Raw genomic sequence first — 26,353 nt, forward strand, 5'->3', positions numbered from 1 at the left:
GTCACAGTGGTTAAGAATCTGCCTGCCAATGCAGGGGACACAGGTTTGAGCCCTGGCCCGGGAAGATCCCACATGCCGTGCAACAACTAAGCCCATGCACCACAACTACTGAGCCTGAGCTCTAGAGCCCACAAGCCACAACTGCTGAGCCCACGTGCCACAACTACTGAAGCCTGCGTGCCTAGAGCCCATGCTCTGCAACAAGAGAAGCCACAACAATGAGAAGCTCGCACACCGCAATGAAGAGTAGCTGCTGCTCACCGCAACTAGAGAAAGCCCGTGCACAGCAATGAAGACCCAACACAGCCAAAAATAAATAAATAAATTAATTGATTAATTTTTTAAAATATATACATAACATAAAGTTTATCATTTTAACCCTTTTTAAAATGTATAATTCAGTGGCATTAAGTATATTCACACTGTTGTGCAACCATCACCACGATGCATTTCCAGAACTTTTTTTTTTTTTTGTGGTACGCGGGCCTCTCACTGGCGTGGCCTCTCCCGTTGCGGAGCACGCGCAGGCTCAGCGGTCATGGCTCACGGGCCCAGCCGCTCCGCGGCACGTGGGATCTTCCCGGACCGGGGCACGAACCCGTGTCCCCTACATCAGCAGGCGGACTCTCAACCACTGCGCCACCAGGGAAGCCCATTTCCAGAACTATTTAACCATCCAAAGCAGAAACTCTCTACCTATGAAACAGTAACTCCCATTCCCCTTATCCCCAACCATTGGTACCCTCTGTTATTTTCTATCTCTATGAATTTGCTATTGCAGGTACCTCATATAAGTGCATTCATACAATAATTGTCGTTTTGTGTCTGGCTATTTCACTTAGCATAATGTTTGCAAGATTGATCATGTTGTAGCATGTGTCAGGATTTCATTCCTTTTTAAAGGCTAATGTACATTGTATGTACATACCACATTTTGTTTATCCATTCAGCTGTTGATGGACATTTGGGTTTTCCCCACATTTTAGCTATCGAGAGTAGTACTGCCATGAATATTGGTGTGCAAAGTAACTGTTTGTGTCCCTGCTTTCAGTTTGTCTGGGTATAGCTATGTAAGTGGGATTGCTGCACCATTTTACATTCTCACCAGCCATGCACCAGTGTTCCAATTTCTTCATATCTTCTCCAACACTTCAGCCACCTAATGGGTCTGAACTGGTCATTGTAGTTTTGGTTTGCATTTCCCTAATGAGTAATGATGTTGAGTATGTTTTCATATGCAAATTGGCCATTTGTATATCTTCTTTGGAGAAATGTCTATTCAAGTCCTTTGCCCATTTTTATTTTTAAAATTTTATTTTTTATTGAAGTATAATTGACTTATGATATCATATTAGTTTTAGGTGTACAACATAGTGATTTGATATTTTTATACATTACAAAATGTTCACTGAAGTCTAGTTACCATAAAAAGTTATTATATTATTTACTATATTCTCTATGCTGTACATTGCATCTTGTGACTTATTTATTTTATAACTGGAAGTTTGTACCTCTTAATCTCCCTCTCTGATTTTACTCATCCCCCCCCCCACTCCCTCCCCTCTAGCAACCACCAGTTTGTTTTCTGTATCTATGAGTCTATTGCTGTTCTGTTCTGTTTGTTCATTTGTTTTTTTTTTTAATTCCACATAATTGAAGTCATACAGTATTTATCTTTCTCTGACTTATTTTACTTAGCATAATACTCTCTAGGTCCATGCATGTTGTTGCAAATGACAAGATTTCATTCTTTTTTATGGCTGAGTAATATTCCTTTGTGTATATATACCACATCTTCTTCATTCATCTGTCGATGGACACTTAGGTTGCTTCTGTATATTGGCTATTGTAAATAATGCTGCAGTGAACATAGGGGTGCATATATCTTTTTGAATTAGTGTTTATGTTTTCTTCAGAAAAATAGCCAGAAGTGGAATTGCTAGATCATATGGTAGTTCTAGTTTTAATTTTTTGAGGAGCCTCCATACTGCTTTCCATAGTGGCTGTACCAATTTACATTCCTACCAATAGTGCACGAATGTTCCTTTTTCTCCATATCCTCGCCAACACTGTTATTTGTTGTCTTTTTGATAACAGCTATTCTGACGGGGAGGTGATATCTCATTGTGGTTTTGATTTTCTTGATGATTAGTGATCTCTTCATGTGTCTGTTGTCCATCTGTATGTCTTCCACAGAAAAATGTCTATTCAGATCCTCTGCCCATTTTTTAATCAGGTGTTTTTTTTTTTAAATTGAAGTATAGTTGATTTATAATGTTTTGTTAGTTTCTAGTGTACAGCAAAGTGATTCAGTTTTATATATACATAAAACATGTGTATTATTTTTCAGATTCTTTTCCATTATAGTTTATTACAAGATATTGAATATAGTTCCCTGTGTTATACAGTAGGACCTTGTTGTTTATTTATTTTATATAGTTTATATTTGATAATCCCAACCTCCTAATTTATCCCCCCCCTCCTCTTTCCTCTTGGGTAACCATAAATTTGTTTTCAGTGTCTGTGAGTCTATTTCTGTTAGTCTGTATTGTAAACAAGTATGTATGCATAATTTTTTTAGATTCCACATATAAGTGATATAGTATGATATTTGTCTTTGACATACTTAGTATGGTAATCTCTGGGTCCATCCATGTTGCTGCAAATGGCATTGTTCTTTTTTTATAGTTGAGTATATTCCATTATGTATATATATACACCGCATCTTCTTTATCCATTCATCTAGGTGTTTTTTTTTTTTTTTGACGTTGAGTTGTATGAGTTCTTTGTATATTTTGGACTATAACCCCTTATCAGATATATTGTTTGCAAATATCTCCCTCCCATTGCTGTGCAAAAGCCTTTTAGCTTTTGATGTAGTGCCATTTGTTTATTTTTGTTTCCCTTGCCTAAAGAGACATATCAAAAAAAAAATTGCTAAGACTGATGTCAAAGAGCATACTGCCTGTGTTTTCTTCTGGAAGTTTTATGGTTTCAAGTCTTACTTATATTTTTTTTTTTTTTTGTGGTACGCGGGCCTCTCACTGGCGTGGCCTCTCCCGTTGCGGAGCACGCGCAGGCTCAGCGGTCATGGCTCACGGGCCCAGCCGCTCCGCGGCACGTGGGATCTTCCCGGACCGGGGCACGAACCCGTGTCCCCTACATCAGCAGGCGGACTCTCAACCACTGCGCCACCAGGGAAGCCCATTTCCAGAACTATTTAACCATCCAAAGCAGAAACTCTCTACCTATGAAACAGTAACTCCCATTCCCCTTATCCCCAACCATTGGTACCCTCTGTTATTTTCTATCTCTATGAATTTGCTATTGCAGGTACCTCATATAAGTGCATTCATACAATAATTGTCGTTTTGTGTCTGGCTATTTCACTTAGCATAATGTTTGCAAGATTGATCATGTTGTAGCATGTGTCAGGATTTCATTCCTTTTTAAAGGCTAATGTACATTGTATGTACATACCACATTTTGTTTATCCATTCAGCTGTTGATGGACATTTGGGTTTTCCCCACATTTTAGCTATCGAGAGTAGTACTGCCATGAATATTGGTGTGCAAAGTAACTGTTTGTGTCCCTGCTTTCAGTTTGTCTGGGTATAGCTATGTAAGTGGGATTGCTGCACCATTTTACATTCTCACCAGCCATGCACCAGTGTTCCAATTTCTTCATATCTTCTCCAACACTTCAGCCACCTAATGGGTCTGAACTGGTCATTGTAGTTTTGGTTTGCATTTCCCTAATGAGTAATGATGTTGAGTATGTTTTCATATGCAAATTGGCCATTTGTATATCTTCTTTGGAGAAATGTCTATTCAAGTCCTTTGCCCATTTTTATTTTTAAAATTTTATTTTTTATTGAAGTATAATTGACTTATGATATCATATTAGTTTTAGGTGTACAACATAGTGATTTGATATTTTTATACATTACAAAATGTTCACTGAAGTCTAGTTACCATAAAAAGTTATTATATTATTTACTATATTCTCTATGCTGTACATTGCATCTTGTGACTTATTTATTTTATAACTGGAAGTTTGTACCTCTTAATCTCCCTCTCTGATTTTACTCATCCCCCCCCCCACTCCCTCCCCTCTAGCAACCACCAGTTTGTTTTCTGTATCTATGAGTCTATTGCTGTTCTGTTCTGTTTGTTCATTTGTTTTTTTTTTTAATTCCACATAATTGAAGTCATACAGTATTTATCTTTCTCTGACTTATTTTACTTAGCATAATACTCTCTAGGTCCATGCATGTTGTTGCAAATGACAAGATTTCATTCTTTTTTATGGCTGAGTAATATTCCTTTGTGTATATATACCACATCTTCTTCATTCATCTGTCGATGGACACTTAGGTTGCTTCTGTATATTGGCTATTGTAAATAATGCTGCAGTGAACATAGGGGTGCATATATCTTTTTGAATTAGTGTTTATGTTTTCTTCAGAAAAATAGCCAGAAGTGGAATTGCTAGATCATATGGTAGTTCTAGTTTTAATTTTTTGAGGAGCCTCCATACTGCTTTCCATAGTGGCTGTACCAATTTACATTCCTACCAATAGTGCACGAATGTTCCTTTTTCTCCATATCCTCGCCAACACTGTTATTTGTTGTCTTTTTGATAACAGCTATTCTGACGGGGAGGTGATATCTCATTGTGGTTTTGATTTTCTTGATGATTAGTGATCTCTTCATGTGTCTGTTGTCCATCTGTATGTCTTCCACAGAAAAATGTCTATTCAGATCCTCTGCCCATTTTTTAATCAGGTGTTTTTTTTTTTAAATTGAAGTATAGTTGATTTATAATGTTTTGTTAGTTTCTAGTGTACAGCAAAGTGATTCAGTTTTATATATACATAAAACATGTGTATTATTTTTCAGATTCTTTTCCATTATAGTTTATTACAAGATATTGAATATAGTTCCCTGTGTTATACAGTAGGACCTTGTTGTTTATTTATTTTATATAGTTTATATTTGATAATCCCAAACTCCTAATTTATCACTCCCCTCCTCTTTCCTCTTGGGTAACCATAAATTTGTTTTCAGTGTCTGTGAGTCTATTTCTGTTAGTCTGTATTGTAAACAAGTATGTATGCATAATTTTTTTAGATTCCACATATAAGTGATATAGTATGATATTTGTCTTTGACATACTTAGTATGGTAATCTCTGGGTCCATCCATGTTGCTGCAAATGGCATTGTTCTTTTTTTATAGTTGAGTATATTCCATTATGTATATATATACACCGCATCTTCTTTATCCATTCATCTAGGTGTTTTTTTTTTTTTTTGACGTTGAGTTGTATGAGTTCTTTGTATATTTTGGACTATAACCCCTTATCAGATATATTGTTTGCAAATATCTCCCTCCCATTGCTGTGCAAAAGCCTTTTAGCTTTTGATGTAGTGCCATTTGTTTATTTTTGTTTCCCTTGCCTAAAGAGACATATCAAAAAAAAAATTGCTAAGACTGATGTCAAAGAGCATACTGCCTGTGTTTTCTTCTGGAAGTTTTATGGTTTCAAGTCTTACTTATATTTAAGTCTTTAATCTATTTTGAGTTTATTTTCGTGTATGGAGTGAGAAAGTAGGCCAGTTTGATTCTTTGGCATGTAGCTATCCAGTTTTCCCAACAGTGTTTATTGAAGAGGCTGTTTTTTCCCCATTGTATATTCTTGCCTCCATTGTCTTAGATTAATTGACCCTATTTCCCTAGTTTGAAATTAGGGAGTATGACACCTCCAGCTTTGTTCTTCTTCTGAAGGTTGTTTTGGATATTTGTGGTCTTTTATGGTTTCACACAAATTTTAGAATTAGTTGTTCTAGTTCTGTGAAAAATGCCACTGGTATTTTGTTAAGGATTGCACTGACTCTGTAGATTGCCTTGGATAGCATGGTCATTTTAACAATATGCTTCCAACCCATTGGAATCCATTCTTCCAATCCAATATTCTTCCAGCCAAATGGAAAGTATATCTTTTCGTTTGGTTTTGTTATCTTCAGTTTCTTGAATGAATCAATGTCTTATAGTTTTCTGAGTACACGTCTTTTTACCTCCTTGGTTAGATTTATTTGTAGGTATTTTATCTTTTCGATGCAGTTGTAAATGGTATTGTTTTCTTAATTTCTCTTTCTGATAGTTTGTTGTTAGTATATAGAAATGCAACAGATTTCAGTATATTAATTTTGTATCCTACAACTTTACTGAGTTCATTTATTCTAATAACATTTTGGTGGCATCTGTAGGATTTTCTGTATATAGTATCATGTCATCTGCAAACAGTAACAATTTTACTTCTTCCTGTCCAATTTGGATAACTTTTATTTCTTTTTCTTGTGTGATTGCTGTGGCTAGGACTTCCAATACGATGATGTTGCATAAAAGTGGCGAGCGTGTGCACTCTTGTCTTCTTCCTGATCTTAGAGGAAAGATTTACAGCTTTTCACTGCTGGGTATGATGTCGGCTGTAGGTTTGTCATCTATGGCCTTTATTATGTTGAGATATGTTCTCTCTACCAACTTTGTTGAGAGTTTTTTTCATCATAAATGGATGTTGAGTTTTGTCAAAAACTTTTTCTGTATCTATGGAGATGATCGTATGATTTTTATTCAGTTTGTTGATGTGGTGTGTTATGTTGATTGATTTGCAGATATTGAACCATCCTTGCACCCCTGGGATAAATTCCATTTGATCATGGTCTTAATCTTTTTTTTTTTTTTAAGATGTTGAGGGTAGGATTTATTAATTAATTAATTTATTTTTGCTGTGTTGGGTCTTCGTTTCTGTGCAAGGGCTTTCTCTAGTTGTGGCAAGCGGGGGCCACTCTTCATCGCAGTGCGCGGGCCTGTCACTATTGCGGCCTCTCTTGTTGCGGAGCACAGGCTCCAGACGCACAGGCTCAGTAGTTGTGGCTCACGGGCCCAGTTGCTCCATGGCATGTGGGATCCTCCCAGACCAGGGCTCGAACCCGTGTCCCCTCCATTAGCAGGCAGATTCTCAATCACTGCGCCACCAGGGAAGCCCTGGTCTTAATCTTTTTAAAGTATTGTTGAGTTCAGTTTGCTAATATTTTGTTGAGATTTTTACATCTGTGTTTATAAGTGATATTTAGCCTGTAATTTTCTTTTTTTGTGGTGTCTTTGGTTTTGATAGCAGGGTGATGCTGGCCTAGTAGAATGAGTTCAGAAGCATTCCTTTCTCTTCAGTTTTTTAGAGTAGTTTGAGAAAGATAGGTATTAACTCTTCTTTAAATGTTTTTTAGAATTCACCTGTGAAGCTGTCTGGTCCTGGACTTTTGTTTGTTGGGAGGTTTTTTGTTTGTTTTTACTGATTCAGTTTTATCATTGGTAATCACTCTGTTCATATTTTCTATTTCTTCTTTTTAGAAAAATTTTATTGAAGTATAGTTGATTTACAGTGTTGTGTTTAATTTCTGCTATACAGTAAAGTGACTCAGTTACACATATATATATTCTTTTTCATATTCTTTTCCACTATGGTTTATCATAGGATATTGAATATATTTCCCTTTGCTATACAGTAGAACCTTGTTGTTTATCCATCCTATATATAATAGTTTGCACCTGCTAATCGCAAACTCCCAATCCTTCTCTCTCCCTCCACCTTCCCCCCCGGCAACCACAAGTCTGTTCTCTATGTCTGTGAGTCAGTTTTTGTTTCATAGATATGTTCATTTGTGTCATATTTTAGATTCCACATATAAGTAATATCATATGGCATTTGTCTTTCTCTTTCTGACTTACTTCACTTAGTATGATAATCTCTAGGTCCATCCGTGTTGCTGCAAATGGCATTATTTCATTCTTTTTAATGGCTGAGTAATATTCCACTATATATATATATATATATATATATATATATATATAATTTTCTTTATCCATTCAGTGGATTCTATTTCTTCTTAATTCAGGCTTAAGAGATTGTATATTTCTAGGAATTTATCCATTTTTCTTAGGTTGTCAATATAATTGTAGTAATTTTTAAATTTCCTTTGTATTTCTGTGGTGTTTGTTGTGACTTCTCTTTCATTCTGATTTTATTTATCTGGGCCCTGTCTCTTTTTTTCTTGATGAATTTGGCTAAAAGTTTATCAATTTTGTTTATCTTTTCAAAGAACCATCTTTTAGTTTCATTGATCTTTTCTGTTGTTTTCTTCATTCTCTATTTCATTTCTTTCTGCTCTGATCTTTCTTTCCTTCTACTAACTTTGAGTTTTGTTTCTTCTTCTTTCTCTAGTTCATAAAGGAGGTGTACAGTTAGATTGTTTGATATTTTTCTTATTTCCTGAGGTAGGCTTGTATTGCTATAAATTTCCCCCTTAGAACTGCTTTTGCTGTGTCCCATAGGTTTTTGGATCATTGTGTTTCCATTTTCATTTGACTTTAGGTATTTTTTTATTTCCTCTTTGATTTCTTCAGTGACCCATTAGTTGTTTAGTAGCATACTGTTTAGCCTCCACGTGTTTGTTTTTTGCAGTTTTTTTCTTGTAGTTGATTTCCAGTTTCATACCTTGTGGTTGGAAACAATGCTTGGTATGATTTCAGTCTTTATAAATTTATTGAGACTTGGTTTGTGGCCTAGCATGTGATCCATCCTGAGAATGTTTCACATGTACTTGAAAATAATGTGTATTCTACTGCTTTTGGATGGAATGTTCTATGTATATATCTTGAGTCAATCTGGTCTAATGTGTTATATAAGGCCAGTGTTTCCTTATTGATTTTCTTTCTGGATGATCTGTCCATTGATGTAAGTGGGGTGCTAAAGTCCCCTACTGTTATTGTGTTACTGTCAATATCTCCCTTTATGTTTGTTAATATTTGCTGTATGTATTTAGGTGCTCCTATGTTGTATGCATATATATTTACAATTGTGATATCTTCTTGTTGGATTGATCCCTTTATCATTGTATAATGTTCTTCTCTGTCTCTTGTTACAGTTTTTGTTTTAGAGTCTATTTTGTCTGATACGGGTATAGCTACCCCAGCTATAGTTTCCATTTGCATGGAGTATCTTTTCCATCCCCTCACGTTCAGTCTCTGTGTGTCTTTAGATTTGAAGTGAGTCTTACAGGAAGCATATATGTGGGTCTTGTTTTTTTATCCATTCAGCCACTGCATGTCTTTTGATTGGAGCATTTAGTTCATTTGCATTTAAAGTAATTATTGATAGGTATGTACTTATTGCCATTTTGTTCACTGTTTTCTGGTTGTTTTTGTAGTTCATTTGCTCTCTTACCTTGTGATTTGATGACTGTCTTTAGTGTTATGTTTGGATTCCTTTCTCATTTGTGTGTATATTTATAAAAGGTTTTGGTTTGTGGTTACTGTGAGGTTAATACATAACAATCTATATATATATATATGTGATTATTAAGTTGACAACCTCTTAAGTTTGAATGCATTCTAAAAACCTTGCATTTGTACTTCCCTCTTCCCCCTCCCACGTTTAGCATTTTTGACATCATATTTTATGTTTCTGTTTGTGTGTCCCTTAACTACTTATTGTGGATATAAGTTATTTTACTATTTTTGACTTTAACCCTTCCTAATAGCTTTATAAGTGGCTGATTTGCTACCTTTACTGTATATCTGCCTTTATCAATGGGATTTTTCCTTTTTTAACTTTCGTATTTATAGTTGTGGCCTTTTCTGCTTTGAGAAGTCCCTTTAAACATTTATTGTAAAGCTGGCTTAGTGTTGCTGAACTCTCTCAGCTTTTGCTTGTTTATAAAAATCTTTATCTCTCCTTCAAATCTGAATGATGTTCTTGGAAGGTAGAGTATTCTCGGTTGTAGATTTTTTTTCCCTTTCATCACTTTGAATATATTATGCCACTCCCTTCTGGTCTGCAAATTTTCTGTTGAAAAGCCAGCTGACAGTCTTATGGGAGTTCCCATGTATGTAACTAGTTGCCCTTCTCTTGCAGCTTTTAAGGTTCTGTCTTTATCTTTTAATTTTTGCCATTTTAATTATAGTGTGTCTTGGTGTTGACCTCTTTGGGTTCATCTTGTTTGGGACTCTCTGTGTTGCCTGGACTTCTGTGTTTCCTGGATGTCTGTTTTCTTTCCTAGGTTAGGGAAGTTTTCAGCTATTTTCTCCTCAAATAAGTTCTCTGCTCCCATTTCTCTCTTTTTTCCTTCTGGGACCTCCATAATGCAAATGTTAGTATGATTGATGTTGCCCCAGAGTTCTCTTATACTGTCCTCATTTTTTTAAATTCTTTTTTCTTTTTTCAGCTTAGGTGATTTATACTATTCTGTCTTCCAGTTCACTTATCTGTTTCTCTGTATCATCTAATACAATGCTGATTCCTTCTAGTGTGTTTTTTATTTAAGTTATTATATTCTTCAGCTCCGTTTGATTCTTCTTTATATTTTTTAACTCTTTGTTAAACTTCTCACTGTGTTCATCCATTCACCAAGTTCATTAAGCTTCCTTATTATTACCTTGAACCCTTGATTGGGTAGATTGCTTATCTCCACCTCGCTTAATTTTTCTGGGGTTTTGTCATATGTCTTCATTTGGGATATATACCTCACTTTGCCTGATTCTCTGTTTATTTCTATGTATTAGGTAGGTTGGTTACGTTTCCCAACCTTGGAGAAGTGGACTTATATAGGAGATGTTGTATGGGGCCCAGCAACACACTCCTCTCTGGTTACCAGAGGTATGGGCTCTAGGGCTATGGGCTGCATGGGCCCTTCGGTTGTGGCAGGGTTGATTATTGTGGGTGTGCTGTTAGGTGGGGCTGGCCCCTGACCCAGTTGGCTGCCAGGCCTTACCTTGTGTGGTAGTTACCAGCTCACTAGTGGGCGGGGCTGGGTCCCATTGTGGCTGACTGCCTGTCCCAGGAGGGTCCTGGGGCTGGTGCTGACCCTCTGGTGGGTGGGGCCTGATCCTGGGGTGGTGGCTGTGGGGCCCTGGGGGACCAGGGGCTGGTGCTGACTGCTTGTGGATGGGGCTGAGTCCTAGGGCAGCTGTCAAAAGGGGCTGGGGGGCATCTCAGGACTGGTGCTAGCCCATTGGTGGGTGGGCAAGCCCCCAGCACTAATAGGTAGAGGGAGGACACCAAAATGGCACTTGCACACACCACTGTCCTCATGGTAGAATAAGCTCCCCCAGAATGGCTGTTGCCAGCATCTGTGTCCCCAAGAGGAGTCCCAGTGGCCTCCTGTCTCTCTGGGAGACTCTCCAAGATCACCAAGTGGGTCTCACACAGCCTCCTTTACAATTACTGCCCGAGTGCTCGGACTTGGGAGTATGTGAGAATTTGCCTGTGCCCTTTAAGAGTGGCGTCTCTGTCTCCTACAGCCCTCCAGCTCTCTTGTAAGTAAGCCCCACTGGCCTTCAAAGCCAGGCATTATGGGGCTCATCTTCCTGGTGCAAAGCCCCTGGGCTGGGGAATCCAATCCAGGGCTCAGATGCCTGAGTCCTTGGGGAGATCCTGGGCAGTTGTGATTATCCTTCCATTTGTGAGTTACCTACCCAGGGGTGTGGGTCTTGACTATACCACATCTCCCCTGCTCCTACCCATCTCATTGTGGTTTCTTTTTTATATCTAGAAAATCTCTTCTGGTAGTCTTCAGGTTGTTCTCATAGCCAGTTGCTCTCTAAATAATTGTAATTTTGGTGTCCCATGTGAAGAGGCGAGCTCAGGGTCTTCCTACTCTCCCATCGTGGCCACACCTCCCTTTGCCCATTTTTTTTTCCTTTTTTTATAAATTTATTTATTTATTTTTGGCTGCGTTGGGTCTTCGTTGCTGTGTGTGGGCTTTCTCTAGCTGCAGTGAGCGGGGGCTACTCTTCGTTGTGGTGCCTGGGCTTCTCATTGTAGTGGCTTCTCTTGTTGTAGAGCACAGGCTCTAGGCATGTGGGCTTCAGTAGTTGCGGCATGTGGTCTCAGTAGTTGTGGTGCACAGGCTTAGTTGCTCTGCGGCATGTGGCATCTTCACAGGCCAGGGATCGAACCCGTGTCCCCTGCATTGGCAGGTGGATTCTTAACCACTGCGCCACCAGGGAAGCCCTGCCCATTTTTAAATTGGTTTGTTTCATTTTTGTTGTTGAGTTATAGTTCTTTATACATTGTGGGTATTAATCTGTTAATCAGATATATGATTTGAAAATATTTTTTCTCATTCTGTGGGTTGTTTTTTTACTATATTGATTGTGTCCTTTGATGCACAGAAGTTTTAAATTTTGATGTAGTCCATTTTATCTGTTTTTTTCTTTTATTGCCTATGCTTCAAGTCCATTCCTAAACCCAGTGTCATGAAGCTTTTCCCTGTGTTTTCTTCCGAGAGTTTCATAGTTTTAGCTCTTATGTTTAGGTCTTTGATCCATTTTGAATTGATTTTTATAGATGGTGTAAAGTAAGAGTCTAACTTTATTCTTTTGCCTGTGGATATCCAGTTTTCCCAGCACCATTTGTTGAAAAGACTGTCCATTCCCCATGGAATGCCTTGGCACTCTTGTTGAAAATCATTTGATCATATATGTGAGGGTTTATTTCTGAGCTCTCTATTCTGTTCCATTGGTCTTGATACCAGTACCACACTGTTTTACTGCAGCGTTGTAGTAAGTTTTTTTGAATTCAGGATATATGAGGTCCCCAGCTTTGTTCTTCATTTGCAGTGTTGTTTTGGCTATTTGGGGTCCTCTGAGTTTCCATATGATTTCTAGGATGGATTTTTCTATTTCTGCAGAAACTGCCATTGGGATTTTGATAGGGATTGTACTGAATCTGTAGATTGCTTCGGGTAGTGTTGTCATGTTAACAATATTAAGTCTTCCAATCCATGAACATAGCATGCCCTTCCATTTATTTATGTCTGTTTTCATTTTGTTCAGCAGTGTTATGTAGCTTTCAGTGTATGTCTTTCACTTCCTTGATTTAATTTATTCCTCAGTATTTTATTGTTTTTGATGCTATTATAGATAGAGTTGATGATTTTCAGATTTTCAGATTGTTCCTTGTTAGTGTATAGAGATGTGACTGATTTTTGTCTGTTGATTTTGTATCCTGCAAGTTGGCTGAAATTTGATTATTATAACAGTTTATTGTGGAATCTTCAGGGTTTGTTGCATAAAAGGTCTGTCATCTGTGAACTGAGATAATTTTACTTCTTCCTTTTCAATTCAATTGCCTAGAAGTTTTAAATTTTGCTGCTGAAATACAGTTTATCAGTTTTTTCTTTTTGTTGGTGATTTTTGTTTTCTCTAAAAATTTTTCACTTATACTAAAGTCAAGAAAATATTCTCCTGCTTTCATCTAGAAATTTTATAGTTTTAGCTTATATGTTTAGGTCCGTAATCCATCTGAAATTAATTTTTGTACATAGTATGATGTAGTGGTCAAAGTTCTTTTTTTCCTTATAAATATCCAGTTCTAGCACCATTTGTTGAAAATACTTTTGCTTTTCCCATTTAATTGCTTTGGCACCCTTCTTGAAAATTATTTGACTGTATATGTGTGATTTTATCCAGGGCACTCTGTTTTGTTTCCATTAATCTGTTTGTCCTTTGTTATGTTTTCTTGATGACTATACCTTGAAAAAACGTCATCTTGAGATCAGATAGTATATGTTCTCAATCTTTGTTCTTCTTTTTCAAGATTGTATTAGCTAGTCCAGGTGTTTTTTTTTGTTTTGTTTTTCATTTCCATATAAATTTTAGGATCAGCTTTTCAATTTCTACAGTAGGCCTGCTGGATTTTTGATGGAGATTACATTAAATTTATAGGTCAGTTTGGGGAAGAATTGACATCTTAACAATATTGAATCTCCCCATAAATGTACCAAAAAATAACCATTTATTTAGGTTCTTTAATGTTTCTCAGCAGTTTTATAGTTTTCAGTATAGAGGTGTTATACATCTTTTGTTAAATTTATTTCTAAGAATTTTATGGGTTTGGATGCTATTGTAAATTGTGTTTTAAAAATTTCCTTTTCTAATTGTTCATTACTAGTATATGGAAATACAATTGATTTTTGTATATTGACTACATATTTTGTGTGAATGCTTAATTTACTTATTAGTTCTAGTAGTTTGGTAGATTCATTAAGATTTTTTACATATATAACCATGTCTTCTGCAAATAAATAATTATATGCTTTCCTTTCCAATTTATATGCCTTTTAATGTCCATTGACAGAAGACTAGATAAATATATATATTCCTTTATATATATATATATTTAAAGGAATTTAAAAGGGATTAATAAAGGGAAATTTATAGCATTTAAATATATAGATAGTTAAACAAGACAAAAACTTCAAAAGATTACAGACTTATAGATTAACAACCCTCATGAACATAGACATAAAAATCCTTAATAAAATGTTAGTAAATCAAATTTAGCAATATATATAAGTGATACTCGTGACCAACTGGAGTGTATCTAAAAATGCAAGATCTGCATACCTTTTGAAAATCATTCATTGTACTTCACTGTATTAAAGGAATAAAGAAGGAATTAAAGGAATAAAGAAGAAAAATAATATAATAATTTTTCTAGATACAGAAAGACTATTTGACAAAATTAAATATCCATTCATGATTAAAAACTCTCAGCAAACTAGGAATAAAATAAAACTGTCAATCTGGTAAAGGACATCTACAAAAAACCTACCTATAGCTAACATCGTACTTAATGGTTAAATACTTTATACTTAAAATCAAGAATAAGGCAAAGATGTCTGTTTTCACCCTTCAATTCAATATTATACTGGAGGAACTAGTCAGTGCAATAAAGAAAAAACAGAACTACCATATGATCCAGCAATTCTACTTCTGAGTATTTATCCAAAAGAACTGAAATTAGGATCACAAAAAGATATGAGCCCCCCCCCCCACCAATGTTCACTGCAGCATTACTCACAATAACCAAGATTTGGAAACAACCTAAATGTCCATTGACAGATGAATGGATAAAGAAAATGTGGTATATACATAAATGGAATATTTCCCTTAAGCCTAAAGAATTTCTTTTAGAATTACTTTTTTAGTGCCCATCTGTTGGAGAGTAATTCCTTCAGCTTTTGTCTTTTTTTTTTTTTTTTTTTTTTTTGCGGTACGCGGGCCTCTCACTGTTGTGGCCTCTCCCGTTGCGGAGCACAGGCTCCGGACGCGCAGGCTCAGCGGCCATGGCTCACGGGCCCAGCCGCTCCGCGGCATGTGGGATCTTCCCGGACTGGGGCACAAACCCACGTCCCCTGCATCGGCAGGCGGACTCGCAACCACTGCGCCACCAGGGAAGCCCCAGCTTTTGTCTTTTGAAAATACATTTATTTCTCTTTCAAAGGATATTTTCATTGAATTTAGAATTTGAGGCATTTTTCTTTCAGCACTTTAAAGATATTGTTCCACTATTCTCTGCCTTTCTTGTTCTTGATGAGAAGTCAGCCATTATTCTTGTCATTGTTTCTCTGTATGTCATGTGTCCTTTTTTCTCTGACTGCTTTCTAGATTTTCCCTTTATATTTTGTCAGTTTATCGATGACAAAGCAAGAATATACAATGGAGAAAAGACAGTCTCTTCCATAAGTGGTGCTGGGAAAACTGGTCAGCTACATGTAAGAGAATGAAATTAGAACATTTTCTCACATCATGTACAAAAATAAACTCAAAATGGATTAAAGACCCATGTAAGACCAGAAACCATAAAACTAGAAGAAAACAAGGGCAGAACACTCTTTGACATAAAGTATAGAAATTTGGGGGACGATCAGGTCCTAAGGCAAAGGAAACAAAAATAAAGAAATTCCACCTAATTAAACTTAAAATCTTTTGCACAGCAAAGGAAACCAATAAAATGAAAAGACAACCTACCGAATGGGAGAAAATATTTGCAAACGATATGACTGATAAAAGGTTAATATCCAAAATATGGAAACAGTTCATATAATTAAAATATCAATAAAAACAAACCATCCAATTAAAAAAATGGGCAGAAGACCTGAATAGACATTTTCCCAAGGAAGACATACAGATGGCCAACAGGCATATGAAAAGGTGCTCAGTATCACTAATAATCAGAGAAATGCAAATCAAATGAGATCACCTTGCACTTGTCAGAATGCATCATCAAACAACAAATGTTGGTGAGGATGTGGAGAAAAGGAAACCCTACTACACTGTTGGTGAGAATGTAAATTGGTGCAGCTACTGTGGAAAACAGTTGTGGAGGTTCCTCAAAAAACTGATCCAGTATGTGATCCAGCAATTCCACTCCTGGGTATTTATATGGAGAAAACAAACACTAATTTGAAAAGATTGCACCCCACTGTTCATAGCAGTATTATTTATAACAGCCAAGGTATGGAAGCAACCTAAGTGTCCATCAACAGCTGAACGGATAAAGAAGATGTGATACACACACACACACACACACACACACACACAAATGGAATATTTATTACTCAGTCATAAAAAGAATGAAATTCTGCCATTTGCAACAATATGGATGGACCTAGAGTGATGGACCTTAGTGAAATCAGTCAGACAGAGAAAGACACATACTGTATGTTATCACTTATATGTGGAATCTAAAAAATAAATGAATGAATAATAAATCAGAAACAGACTCACAGATTTAGAGAACAAACTAGTGGTTGCCAGTGGGGAGAGGGAGGAGGGGAGGGGCAAGATAGAGGTAGGGGATTAACAGGTACAAACTACTATGTGTAAAATATATAAGCTACAAGGATATATAGCCAATATTTTATAACTTTAAATAGAGTATAATATATTAAAATTTTGAATCACTATGTTGTATACCTGCAACTAACATAATATTGTAAATCAACTATACGTCAGTAAATTAAATAAGTAAAAAAACATTTATTGCTAATATATTTTTCATTTCTAGAGTTTTTATTTGCTTTTTAAAAATAGTTTTTATTTATTTATTTATTTAAATTAATTAATTTACTTGGTTGTGCCGGGTCTTAGTTGCAGCTCATGGCCTCCTTAGTTGTGGCATGTGGGCTCCTTTGGTTGTGGCAGGTGGGCTCCTTAGTTGTGGCATGTAGGCTCCTGAGTTGTGGCATGCAAACTCTTAGTTGCGCATGCATGTGGGATCTAGTTCCTTGGCTAGGGATTGAACCTGGGTCCCCTGCATTGGGAGCATGGAATCTTAACCACTGCACCATTAGGGAAGTCCCCAAAATACAGTTTTTATATCTCTGCCAATATTCTCCATCTTTTATGCATGTTATACCTTTTCCACTAGATCGTTTAACGTGTTTTTCACAGTTATGTTAAAGGTCCTGTCTGATAATTCCAACATTTGGATCACCTCTGGGTCTTGTTCTATTGGACTGTTTTCCATCTTGTCAGTGGGTCACATTTTCTTGCTTTATCACGTCTCACTTTTAAAATTAAAAGCCAGATGTTGTGTCTAAAAGAATCATGGAGCCTAAAGTAGAAAGGGCAGCTGTTAGTGTAGGTAAGTTAGTTTAGTGTGTAGTTGAACTGGGTCTGTGCTCTATTGTTGCTTTATTTAGAATCAGTTCAGAGAATTCCCTGGTCATCCAGTGGTTAGGATTCCACGCTTCCACTGCAGGGGGCACAGTTTCGATCCCTGGTTGGGGAACTAAGATCCTGCAAAACTAAAAGAATCAATTCACTACTGCTTTCAAATTTTTAAGGATGCTATCAGAACCTTCCTTTTAGCTGGACTTGGGATCTGAGTGTCTGGAGGGTTTGACTCAGTGCTTCTGCTTTACCCTAAGCCTTCATCAGGTACCTTAAGGGTATGGTCGAGGGGTTTCTCTTTTGACTCTCTAGCCCCTCCCTCAAACATAGATGGCCACTGCTCTGGCTAAACTTGTGTGTCCTGATGTCTGTTGGCTGTCGTTTTTGGTAATCCTTCTGAGATAAAATCTTTTTTTTTCTTCTAGCCATTGTAGTCTGCAGATCAAAGCTCTGGCCAAAATCCATGCCTTTGTTCAAGACACGTGAGTGTTGCCCCTTTCCAGAATTCACCTATTTCAAGGGAAGATCTTTATGTTTTGTTCCTCTTCCTGAGCTCTTTATTTCATTTACACAAACATTTAAAAATACCTACTTTTTTTATCTCATACTTTGCTGTAGTCTGTGAAGGATGCCAAAGAAGCATATGGCATGAACCTTGCCCTCAAAGATTATGTTGTCTTTGGACAGACGAGAGTAACCCAGGAAAAGGATACAGGAAAGTTGTTAACATTGCATCACAGGATGTAGAGTGGCATAGCATGCGTAGAACATCTGATGTTCAGGGGACACAGAGTAAAGAGTGATCAAGAGAGGAGATGTAGGACTGGTCAAGGAAAACCTCTGGTAGGGGGTGAGCATAAGTTAATTCAGCTTTCTGGGACGTGGTGACATTCACTGGGATAGACTCAATGTGGCCTTTGTCAGAGGAGCCAGCATGTGCCGATGGGTAATTGGAAGAAGGGTGTGTGGGGACCCTGACATCCAGGGTGGTCAGAAGGGTGGTCTCCTCCCTTCCCTTTGTGGTGGGACAAGGAGGTCATCTCATTTTGTGTATATCTGAGCTCCCGTCTCCAAGAGGCAGAGGCATGGGAGTCTTATAAGCACCCTGGGTAATGGCAACTTGGCCTCGTATGTGCATGTACACACTGACGTCCTCTCTCTGGGGTTCTGATGGGTGCGCAGGAGGCACACTCCTTGTATGCCTTTGAGGTTTTAGTCATTTACTGGCTTCATCTTCCCAGGACACTGAGTGAGCCTCGGCAGGCAGAGATCCGGAAAGAGGGCCTCCGGCTTTGGGGGGTGAGTGTCTCCTCAGCCCGTTTTTGCTCCAGGGCAGGGAAACTTTAAAGAAGAATGGGACTGACTCCCAACCCGGTCATCTTAGGGTTCCCCCCCCCACCCCCACAGTGAAGAGGTCTGCCTACCCTCACAGCGCTCCAGAATTGGATGTCTCAGCATCGTTGGGAGTAACCTCCTTGGCCCTTTCACTGCTCGTTTAGCCCTGCAGGCTGGTTAGCAAGGACAAGGGTGGTGGGTAAACAGGCCTCATTTTCCTGCTGGTGGCCCTGCGTAGCAACACTGACCACAGAGAGCCCCAGAGAAAGGTTAGTGGCCTTTGGGGTGTGCTACCACAGGGCCTGAAAAGGAGCAGTGACTGAATTAGCCAACTCCACTCCCCACCCCACCCCAGCTTCCTTTGTTGTGTGCCATTTCCTCTTGCCCAGCCTGAGCCTATGCCCTTGCCTGTGTAAACTCACACACAGCCTTGGTCAAAGGTGCGTTTGAAAACCAAAGCTCTTTGCTGTCTTGTTTTAGATCCCAGACCAGGCTAGAGTTGCTCCTTCTTCCACAGACCCAAAATCTAAGTTCTTCGAGCTAATCCAGGTAAGCTTGGTATCTGGTGAAAATAAAAAGTTAGAGAGGCCTAATTAGATGTAGTATCACTGAGACCCCCAGATGCCTGGCCTCCAGAGGGCTTGTGCAGGTACCACATGGGTTCCCAGGGGCTGGGCTGAGGCCACCACAGATGGGAATTTTTGGTGTAGGGTGCTGAGTTCCCTGGGAGCCCATCAGGCTGCCTCAAGATTCTTGGCCTGAGATGTGTTCTGTTCATCCCTGCTGCCCAAAGGGTGGTGCTGGCTCTCACTCCCTGGCAGGTTTAGGGTCCTGTGAGTGTGCCTGCAGGGGATACATGAAGTATGGGATGATCTTAGGCTGGGGAGCTGGTCAGAGGGCCAGGAGGGGCTGCCAGGAGAGCTCACAGTGGAGCTGGCCTAAACTTAGGCCTCCTGTTCTGTTTCTGGTGAGTGGTCCTCAGAATTCTTCTGCCCTATGTTTTCCTACCACCTGACTTCCAGCTTTTCCCTGGGCTTTATTTAAACCTGGCCCAGATCAGGGGCCATTGTGCTGGTTAGGGACTGGAGAATGTGGTTCAAGATGGCCTCAAAAAAAAAATAAATAAATAGCACGTGTAAATTTTTCTGAATGGGTAGAGATTACTTAACTGCTTTCAAACCAACTGCTTGCAAATCTTTGCCTTCAGTTTTAGTGAAGGGGAGGCTTTTATATTCTGGTGACATTTCCTTATAACTCTGGTAAATCGATCTGTACTCTGGGGACTCAGTGTTCTTTCCTTTCCCAGGCTCTCCTAATAGGTCCTAAAGGAACACTCCAAGCAGACAGAATTAGATCCCAGTTAGTGCATGTGTAGGTAGAGCAGGGGGCATGTTTCAGACAGCAAGTGCTTCCTGTCCCTCCCCTCCCCGAGCCTGCCCTAACTCCCTGCCCCACCCCCCACCCCCCAGGCACCCGTACTGAGCGCCTGTCCCTTCCCCCAACCCAGCCGTGTTTTCTCTGACCCGGGGCTGCAGGGCACTGAGATCGACATCTTCAGCTATAAGCCCACGCTGCTTACTTCCAAAACCCTGGAGAAGATCCGCCCAGTGCTCGACTACCGCTGCATGGTGTCTGGCAGTGAGCAGAAGTTCCTCATCGGCCTGGGGGTAAGTCTGCAGCTGGCTTCCTACCCAGCTTGGGTGGTGGAAGCTTGCTGTCTGTCTGTGGGAATCTGGACAGCTGCCTGCCACACTTGGTGCACGTTCTCTTGGCACCAAGGAGCTGGAGCTTTGACCGCAGGGAAGGTATTTCTTGAAACTTTCTTCCTCTGAGTTAGCCAAATATCATTCATTCATTCTTTCTATCTTTCATTTATCCATGTATTTGCTTATTCACCTCCATGTATCGCTAAAGGAAACACTGCCTCCTTTCTTGTGATGTGGAGCTTCCTAGGCTAGCAGGACGGTCAGTAGGCTAAGCTGCCTTGAGCCCATGCAGCTATTTCTTTGCAACACCACCACCATCCCATGTCACCCCCCGTCTTTGGAGTCTAAAATGAGGTGAGGGAAAACCTTGGCAGTTCTATATCTTAATTGGGTAAAGTCCTCATTGCTCTTTCTTTCCACTCTGAGTTGTCTTTATAGTTTTATCTCTTCTTCCTCACTTACTTTCTCTGTGTCCTCTCACACTTTATCTTTTTTTACTTTCTCTCTGCTCTGCTCTGCTCTCCGGACACTTCACCAAACCCACTTCAGACATACACCAAGCTGGATCTTTCTTGAGGGCCTCTGATCATGAACTCAGGCCTCTTGAATGGTGCCCTGAGCCTGTTCCCTCCCAGTGGGACAGAGTCAGAGCTCTCCTCTTCCACTGAGGCAGTGGAGGACAACACTGTCATTATAGTGTACGAAGTATAACTGACTAATCTCTCCGAGACCTTTTCTTTTGGCATTTCCCAGCCCCATCAGCTTGTAGACACCAACTAAAAGCCCTTTTGAGAGCTGAGCTTCTTACCGCTCAATGTCTTTGTCTGCCTGACCTGGCCCTTTCTCTCTGCCCATAGAAGTCTCAGATCTACACATGGGATGGCCGCCAGTCAGACCGCTGGGTCAAGCTGGACCTGAAGACAGAGCTACCCCGGGACACTCTGCTCTCTGTGGAGATTGTCCATGAGCTGAAAGGGGAGGTTAGAGGTGGTTCTGCTCACGTGTATGGCTCTGCCATCTGGGGAACAGCTGGGCCTGTCCCTTTGCCCCCATGCCCCCTGAGTTAACTGGGTTATGTGTATGTGGTGCCTGACAGGGCCCAGGGCCTGGCGAATGCTTTGTAATTGTTCCTCCTCCTCGAGTAGTTGCTCTAAGCCATGGCATATTCAGGTAGGAAGGACCACAGTCTCCTTATGTTTAGGAGATCTTGATCATCTCTGTGTAGCAAAGTCCCTGGTGAACCTGCTGCATATTTTTTAGCTGCTGATTGTTATTGACCAAGGATTCCTTGGGAAAGAAGCAACTTGTTATTTCCCACGAGCTTTGGGTATTACAGCCATACAGATAACTTTCAGAACAGTCAGTGGGAACAGTTGGCCAGAGTGGGAAGCCAGGTCCTGCTGGAGCACCATGGCGGCAGCCTCACTGGGTTTGAGATTCAAGGGGGCTCATCACCCATCACCTCAGGCCTCTGTCTGCTCAGAAGCATGGGCCAGCCTGGTGCTGAGAATCAACTGGGAGGGAGGTGCAAGAAATATCCTGTGTTTAGAGCCCTGCCCTTCCCCCGGCTATGCGTAGAATGGAGGCCAGCGTGCCACAGTGGGCAGAGTGAGCCCCAGGCCAATTCCTGGCAGGGTGGGCAGTATACTTGTCCTTCTAGGGGAAGGCCCAGCGGAAGATTAGTGCCATCCACATCCTCGATGTCCTTGTGCTGAATGGCAGCGACGTGCGGGAGCAGCACTTTAACCAACGGTCTGACCTGGGCCCTGGGGGAGGGAAGGTGGGCCGGGGTGGGCCAGGGCAGCTCTGTGGCGGCAGCCTCTGTGGCTTGGGCCTCACTCAGGCTTTCTCTGCTTAAGAGCATCCTTAGAGTTTCCCTCTTCTACCCACTAGCTGGTTCCAAGGGCAGGGTGAGAAATTGGTGTTGGCACTTCTGGTTACCAGGACTTGGGCCTTGATTTCATACATACTAGCACACTCCATTTTGCCTCAGCTGTTCAGATCAGAGGTGATGTTTAAGTTTGAGCAAGAGGGTGACCCTATGGGGAAGAGGGAGGGTCTTCTCCTCTGAAGAATGTGTTCTGTTCTTGGTGGTCCCACTTAAGTCAGTTTATCTGGATCCCACAACTCCCACAGAGGTACTTTTGTTCGTGGATAGATGCCTAATCAGTCATTTAAAAGGGGGGTACAAAAAGGAGAGACATCTTACACCACCATGGTGCTGAAGTCACTCCTAAGGTGGTTCATCTGAGTGGGTGTACTGTGGTATCTGTGGTTTGGGGTGAAGGAGCCGACGCACAGAATAAAGATGATGCTTGAAGTTCTGGTGGAGGTGACTGAACACAGCCGAAGTTACACTTCAGGAAAACCAACCAAGATGTATTGAAAGTAGAGGTCAGAATCCAGAGTCGGGGAGAGGGCGTTCATGATGACATCATTGGAGAAGGGCAAGGGTGGGCTTCCTGGGAGACATGAGTGCTGCCTCTTGGAGCAGTTTTGCTGCAGATTCAGGAGTGTACTCCCACTGGTGCCATGACAATGCCCTGGGGGTGCGGGTGCTGGTAAAGATACCCTTACTTGCCTCTGAGAGACTCTGTTTGGATTGCAGAATTCAGCTTGCTGAGAAATTTGTGAAAGCTGTTTCCAAGCCCAGTCGGCCTGACATGAATCCCATCAGGTGAGCAGATCATCTCTCCCCCCAAATCCTCCTCTCCCATTGCTTCTTTCTGGCCAGTGCCTGCCTCCCTGTCCTGTGAGGGGTGGGAGGGCTCAGTGAAGGAGACCAGGCCATGCTGGCATTAGAGATCAGACTGCCATTGAGTGATTTGCTTGGGGGTGCTGGGTAGGTGACTCCTTTGCCCCAGAGTATCCCCCATCCTGCCTGTCACAGTGGGCCAACCTCCACGGGAGAGGTTCGTTCCTCAGCGTTAAGGCATCCTCGTTTAAGACACACGTGCTTCTGAGAGCACTAACACACCTTGTGAGCCACACATTCATGCTTGAATATCATTAGCATATCAATCCCGGCCTTTTCATTTTTTTCAGGTAAGATAAGGGTGCTGAGGGAATGGGAGTTTTTGAACACGAAAAAGAAAAGGTTGGTTTGAGGTAATGGGATCCTTGGTGCATGGAAAGAAGGCCATGGTTTGTTGCCACGTTAGGTAATGTAAAAGTTCTAGGCCTTGAGAGGGTAACAGTCAGGGAGCAGACAGATGGAACAGACTTTTCCAGTCTGGGCTGAGGTCTGAGATTATTATCATTGGGGCTTCATGTGACTAGAGACTGAGGTACATTTTTTCAAAATGATTTTCATTATTCTTTTTAATACAGATTTACATAGGATTAAATCCAATAGTGGGAATGCACTTTTAGAAGTCTTCTGAAAGTCTAGAAGTAATTTCTTCTTGTGCTTTAAAATGTCCTGTCTGCCGGGTCCTGAGAAGCAGCTTCCAGGGGTCCTGCCTCTGTTGCTTGTGACGGTCTGGTTGCTTGGCTTCTGGGCACCTTACTCAGTAGCAGTTCCAAAGGCGTGTTCAGGGGCCCCCAGAGGTGGAGGGCTGGGCATCAAACAGGAGCCCTGCATCCTCGGTAGGGGGGCGCGGTCTCCTCACCCCTAATGGTAATAGGCCTATTAGGATGATTTGGAAGCAACTCTGTTACAGGAAGGCCTAAAATCCATGTAGACAGACCTGGGCAAGAGCCTGGCCCTTGGTGTTCTGGCCTCTAGAGATGGTGACGGTGACCCAGGGTGGGAGTGCTGACAGGGACATCTTCGTCTGCCAGACCTTCCTCTTTCTCCCACCTGACTTCCTGAACCATAGCTGCGCTCCCTGGGTGCCCTGGGGCAGGCTCCAGGGGGTACTTGGCAGCTCTGAAACCTAGGGCTTGTCTGTGGAGGATGGCAGTGACAGGCTAGGGGTCCTCATTCTTGGTGGGTTGGGTGGTGCAGGGCCTGAGGCAGAAGGTGAGGATAGGTACAGCCTCCTGCCTACCAGCTGCTGCCCAGACAAGTGTCCCACCAGGAATCCTTTGTCAGCTCTCTGTCTGTCTGTCACAGGGTGAAGGAGGTATACAGGCTGGAGGAGATGGAGAAGATTTTTGTCAGGTGAGTGACTCAGCCAGGGTAGCTCAGGATTTGAGAGGAGTTGGGGTGGGGGGCATGGCAGTGTCCAGGATTCGTTCTCTTTTTCTGTAGCGGTGGGTTAGGGGTGCGGTGGCGAGTTGCCCTGGTGGCTGCCTCTACCCAACCCCCCCACCTCCTTTGCCTGCGTGGCTCAGCTGCAGCCAAGGGCCCCCCAGCTGAGAGCTGATTCAGCACTGTCAGGAGGGGAGCAGGGCGGGTGTGCATCAGACAGAAATACAGGCTCGCTGATGCTGTAAGTTACGAGGGGTGTGTGCATCAGGCAGAAATACCAGCGGGCTTGTTGATGCTGTAACAGTTACCATTGTCCCTGCTAGGGGCAGAGCAGCAAGCTGCTTGAAACACTATAAATCCCAGCTCCTGGTGCTGACAGAGAGATTGAGCCTGGAGGGGTAGAGGGGGTGTAACTGCTTCCTCATAATCATAGCGGTGTGCAGGGTGCTCAGATCTGAGGGTCTCATCCTGGGTGTGCCCTTGTGGCCACTGGAGCTGGGCTGGGTCTCTGTGCTCCCGAATTAACTCTTTAGTAGCCACACTGATGCCATGGGTGGTGAACTGAAGATCCAGTGGCACTCGTGGTCTCAGAGCTTACCCTTACCGGTGTCACCCTGACACCCCGCAAACAGCAGCAACATAGCAGGGGCATGTGTCACTTCCCTGCCTCCATTGCTTAGTTGGGAGTTCAGAGCCTGAGTTCTTTCCAGCACCACACTCAAACTCACTTGCTGTGTGGCCTGGAGCAACTCAAGTCTCTGCCTCAGTTTCTCATGCTGAACTGAGGTAAAGTACTGTGGTTGGTTGGCTGATTTTGACATTAGCCAGAGACTAACGTTAGGGCTTTCTCTCTCTCTCTCTCTCTCTCTCTCTCTCTCTCTCACACACACACACACACACTCACGCTTCCTGTTTGCATGCCTACTCTGGAAAATCAAGGTTAGAAATGAAGATCATCAAGGGCTCCAGTGGCACACCAAAGCTCAGCTATACAGGGCGGGACGACCGGCACTTTGTGCCCACTGGCCTCTACATTGTCAGGACAGTGAATGGTGGGTGATGAGCCACTGTTCCCTAACCCCACTCCCTCAGCCAGGGCAACTGGCCCAGACCCTACTTGAGCTAGAGCTAAGGGCTCCCTGCTAAGGTGGGCATTTCTTTGAGGTGTATATTGAGGGGAACTGTGTTCCCTGAGCCTCTTCTGTTTTTCGGTGGATCCTGGGAGTTGGGCTGGGGCTGGAGAGAGGGGAGCCCAACTTGTATATGCACACGTGGTGTCCTCATGGCAGGAGAAGGGCCTTCACAGTGGGCAACAGCAGATCCAGAAAGTCAAGCTTGGCCATTCGTATCACCTGTAGAATCCTTTTTCCTTAGTGCCCTCTGGCTAACAGACTCCTACTCCCTCTGCCAGGGCCTAAGAGATGTTGCCCTGGTAGCAGGTTGGCGGGACTGGGGAGAGTTGTTGAGAATTATCTTAGTCGTCTTCCTGGAGCCCCTTTGGGCGGGTGATGAAGGCTGTGTCCTCACAGGCTCTTCTCCGCTGCTGGTTGTGGGGGAGGGGAGTGGAGGAACGGGCGTGAAGGAAGGCATGCCCTTCATTGGCCTGACCTGTCCCCCATGGGTATTTTGTGTCCTTTCTGGGCTTCTTCCCCCTT

At 41.6% G+C, this 26,353-nt stretch overlaps 1 protein-coding gene across 2 annotated transcripts in view; it reads left to right on the forward strand.

The window, feature by feature from the left end:
- Positions 1 to 26,353, forward strand: part of CMTR1 (cap methyltransferase 1) — a 61,065-nt gene that overhangs the window by 33,366 nt on the left and 1,346 nt on the right. For both annotated transcript variants that reach the window (XM_007467288.1, XM_007467287.1), the window contains exons 14-22: positions 17,948 to 18,004; positions 18,764 to 18,821; positions 19,338 to 19,406; positions 20,393 to 20,524; positions 21,421 to 21,543; positions 22,224 to 22,315; positions 23,172 to 23,240; positions 24,621 to 24,668; positions 25,638 to 25,750. In XM_007467288.1, coding sequence (XP_007467350.1) covers positions 17,948 to 18,004; positions 18,764 to 18,821; positions 19,338 to 19,406; positions 20,393 to 20,524; positions 21,421 to 21,543; positions 22,224 to 22,315; positions 23,172 to 23,240; positions 24,621 to 24,668; positions 25,638 to 25,750 — 761 coding nt within the window. The remainder of the gene's footprint in view (positions 1 to 17,947; positions 18,005 to 18,763; positions 18,822 to 19,337; positions 19,407 to 20,392; positions 20,525 to 21,420; positions 21,544 to 22,223; positions 22,316 to 23,171; positions 23,241 to 24,620; positions 24,669 to 25,637; positions 25,751 to 26,353) is intronic.

Source organism: Lipotes vexillifer, unplaced genomic scaffold (assembly GCF_000442215.2).
Source record: "Lipotes vexillifer unplaced genomic scaffold, Lipotes_vexillifer_v1.1 scaffold528, whole genome shotgun sequence".
Taxonomy (NCBI): domain Eukaryota; kingdom Metazoa; phylum Chordata; class Mammalia; order Artiodactyla; family Lipotidae; genus Lipotes; species Lipotes vexillifer.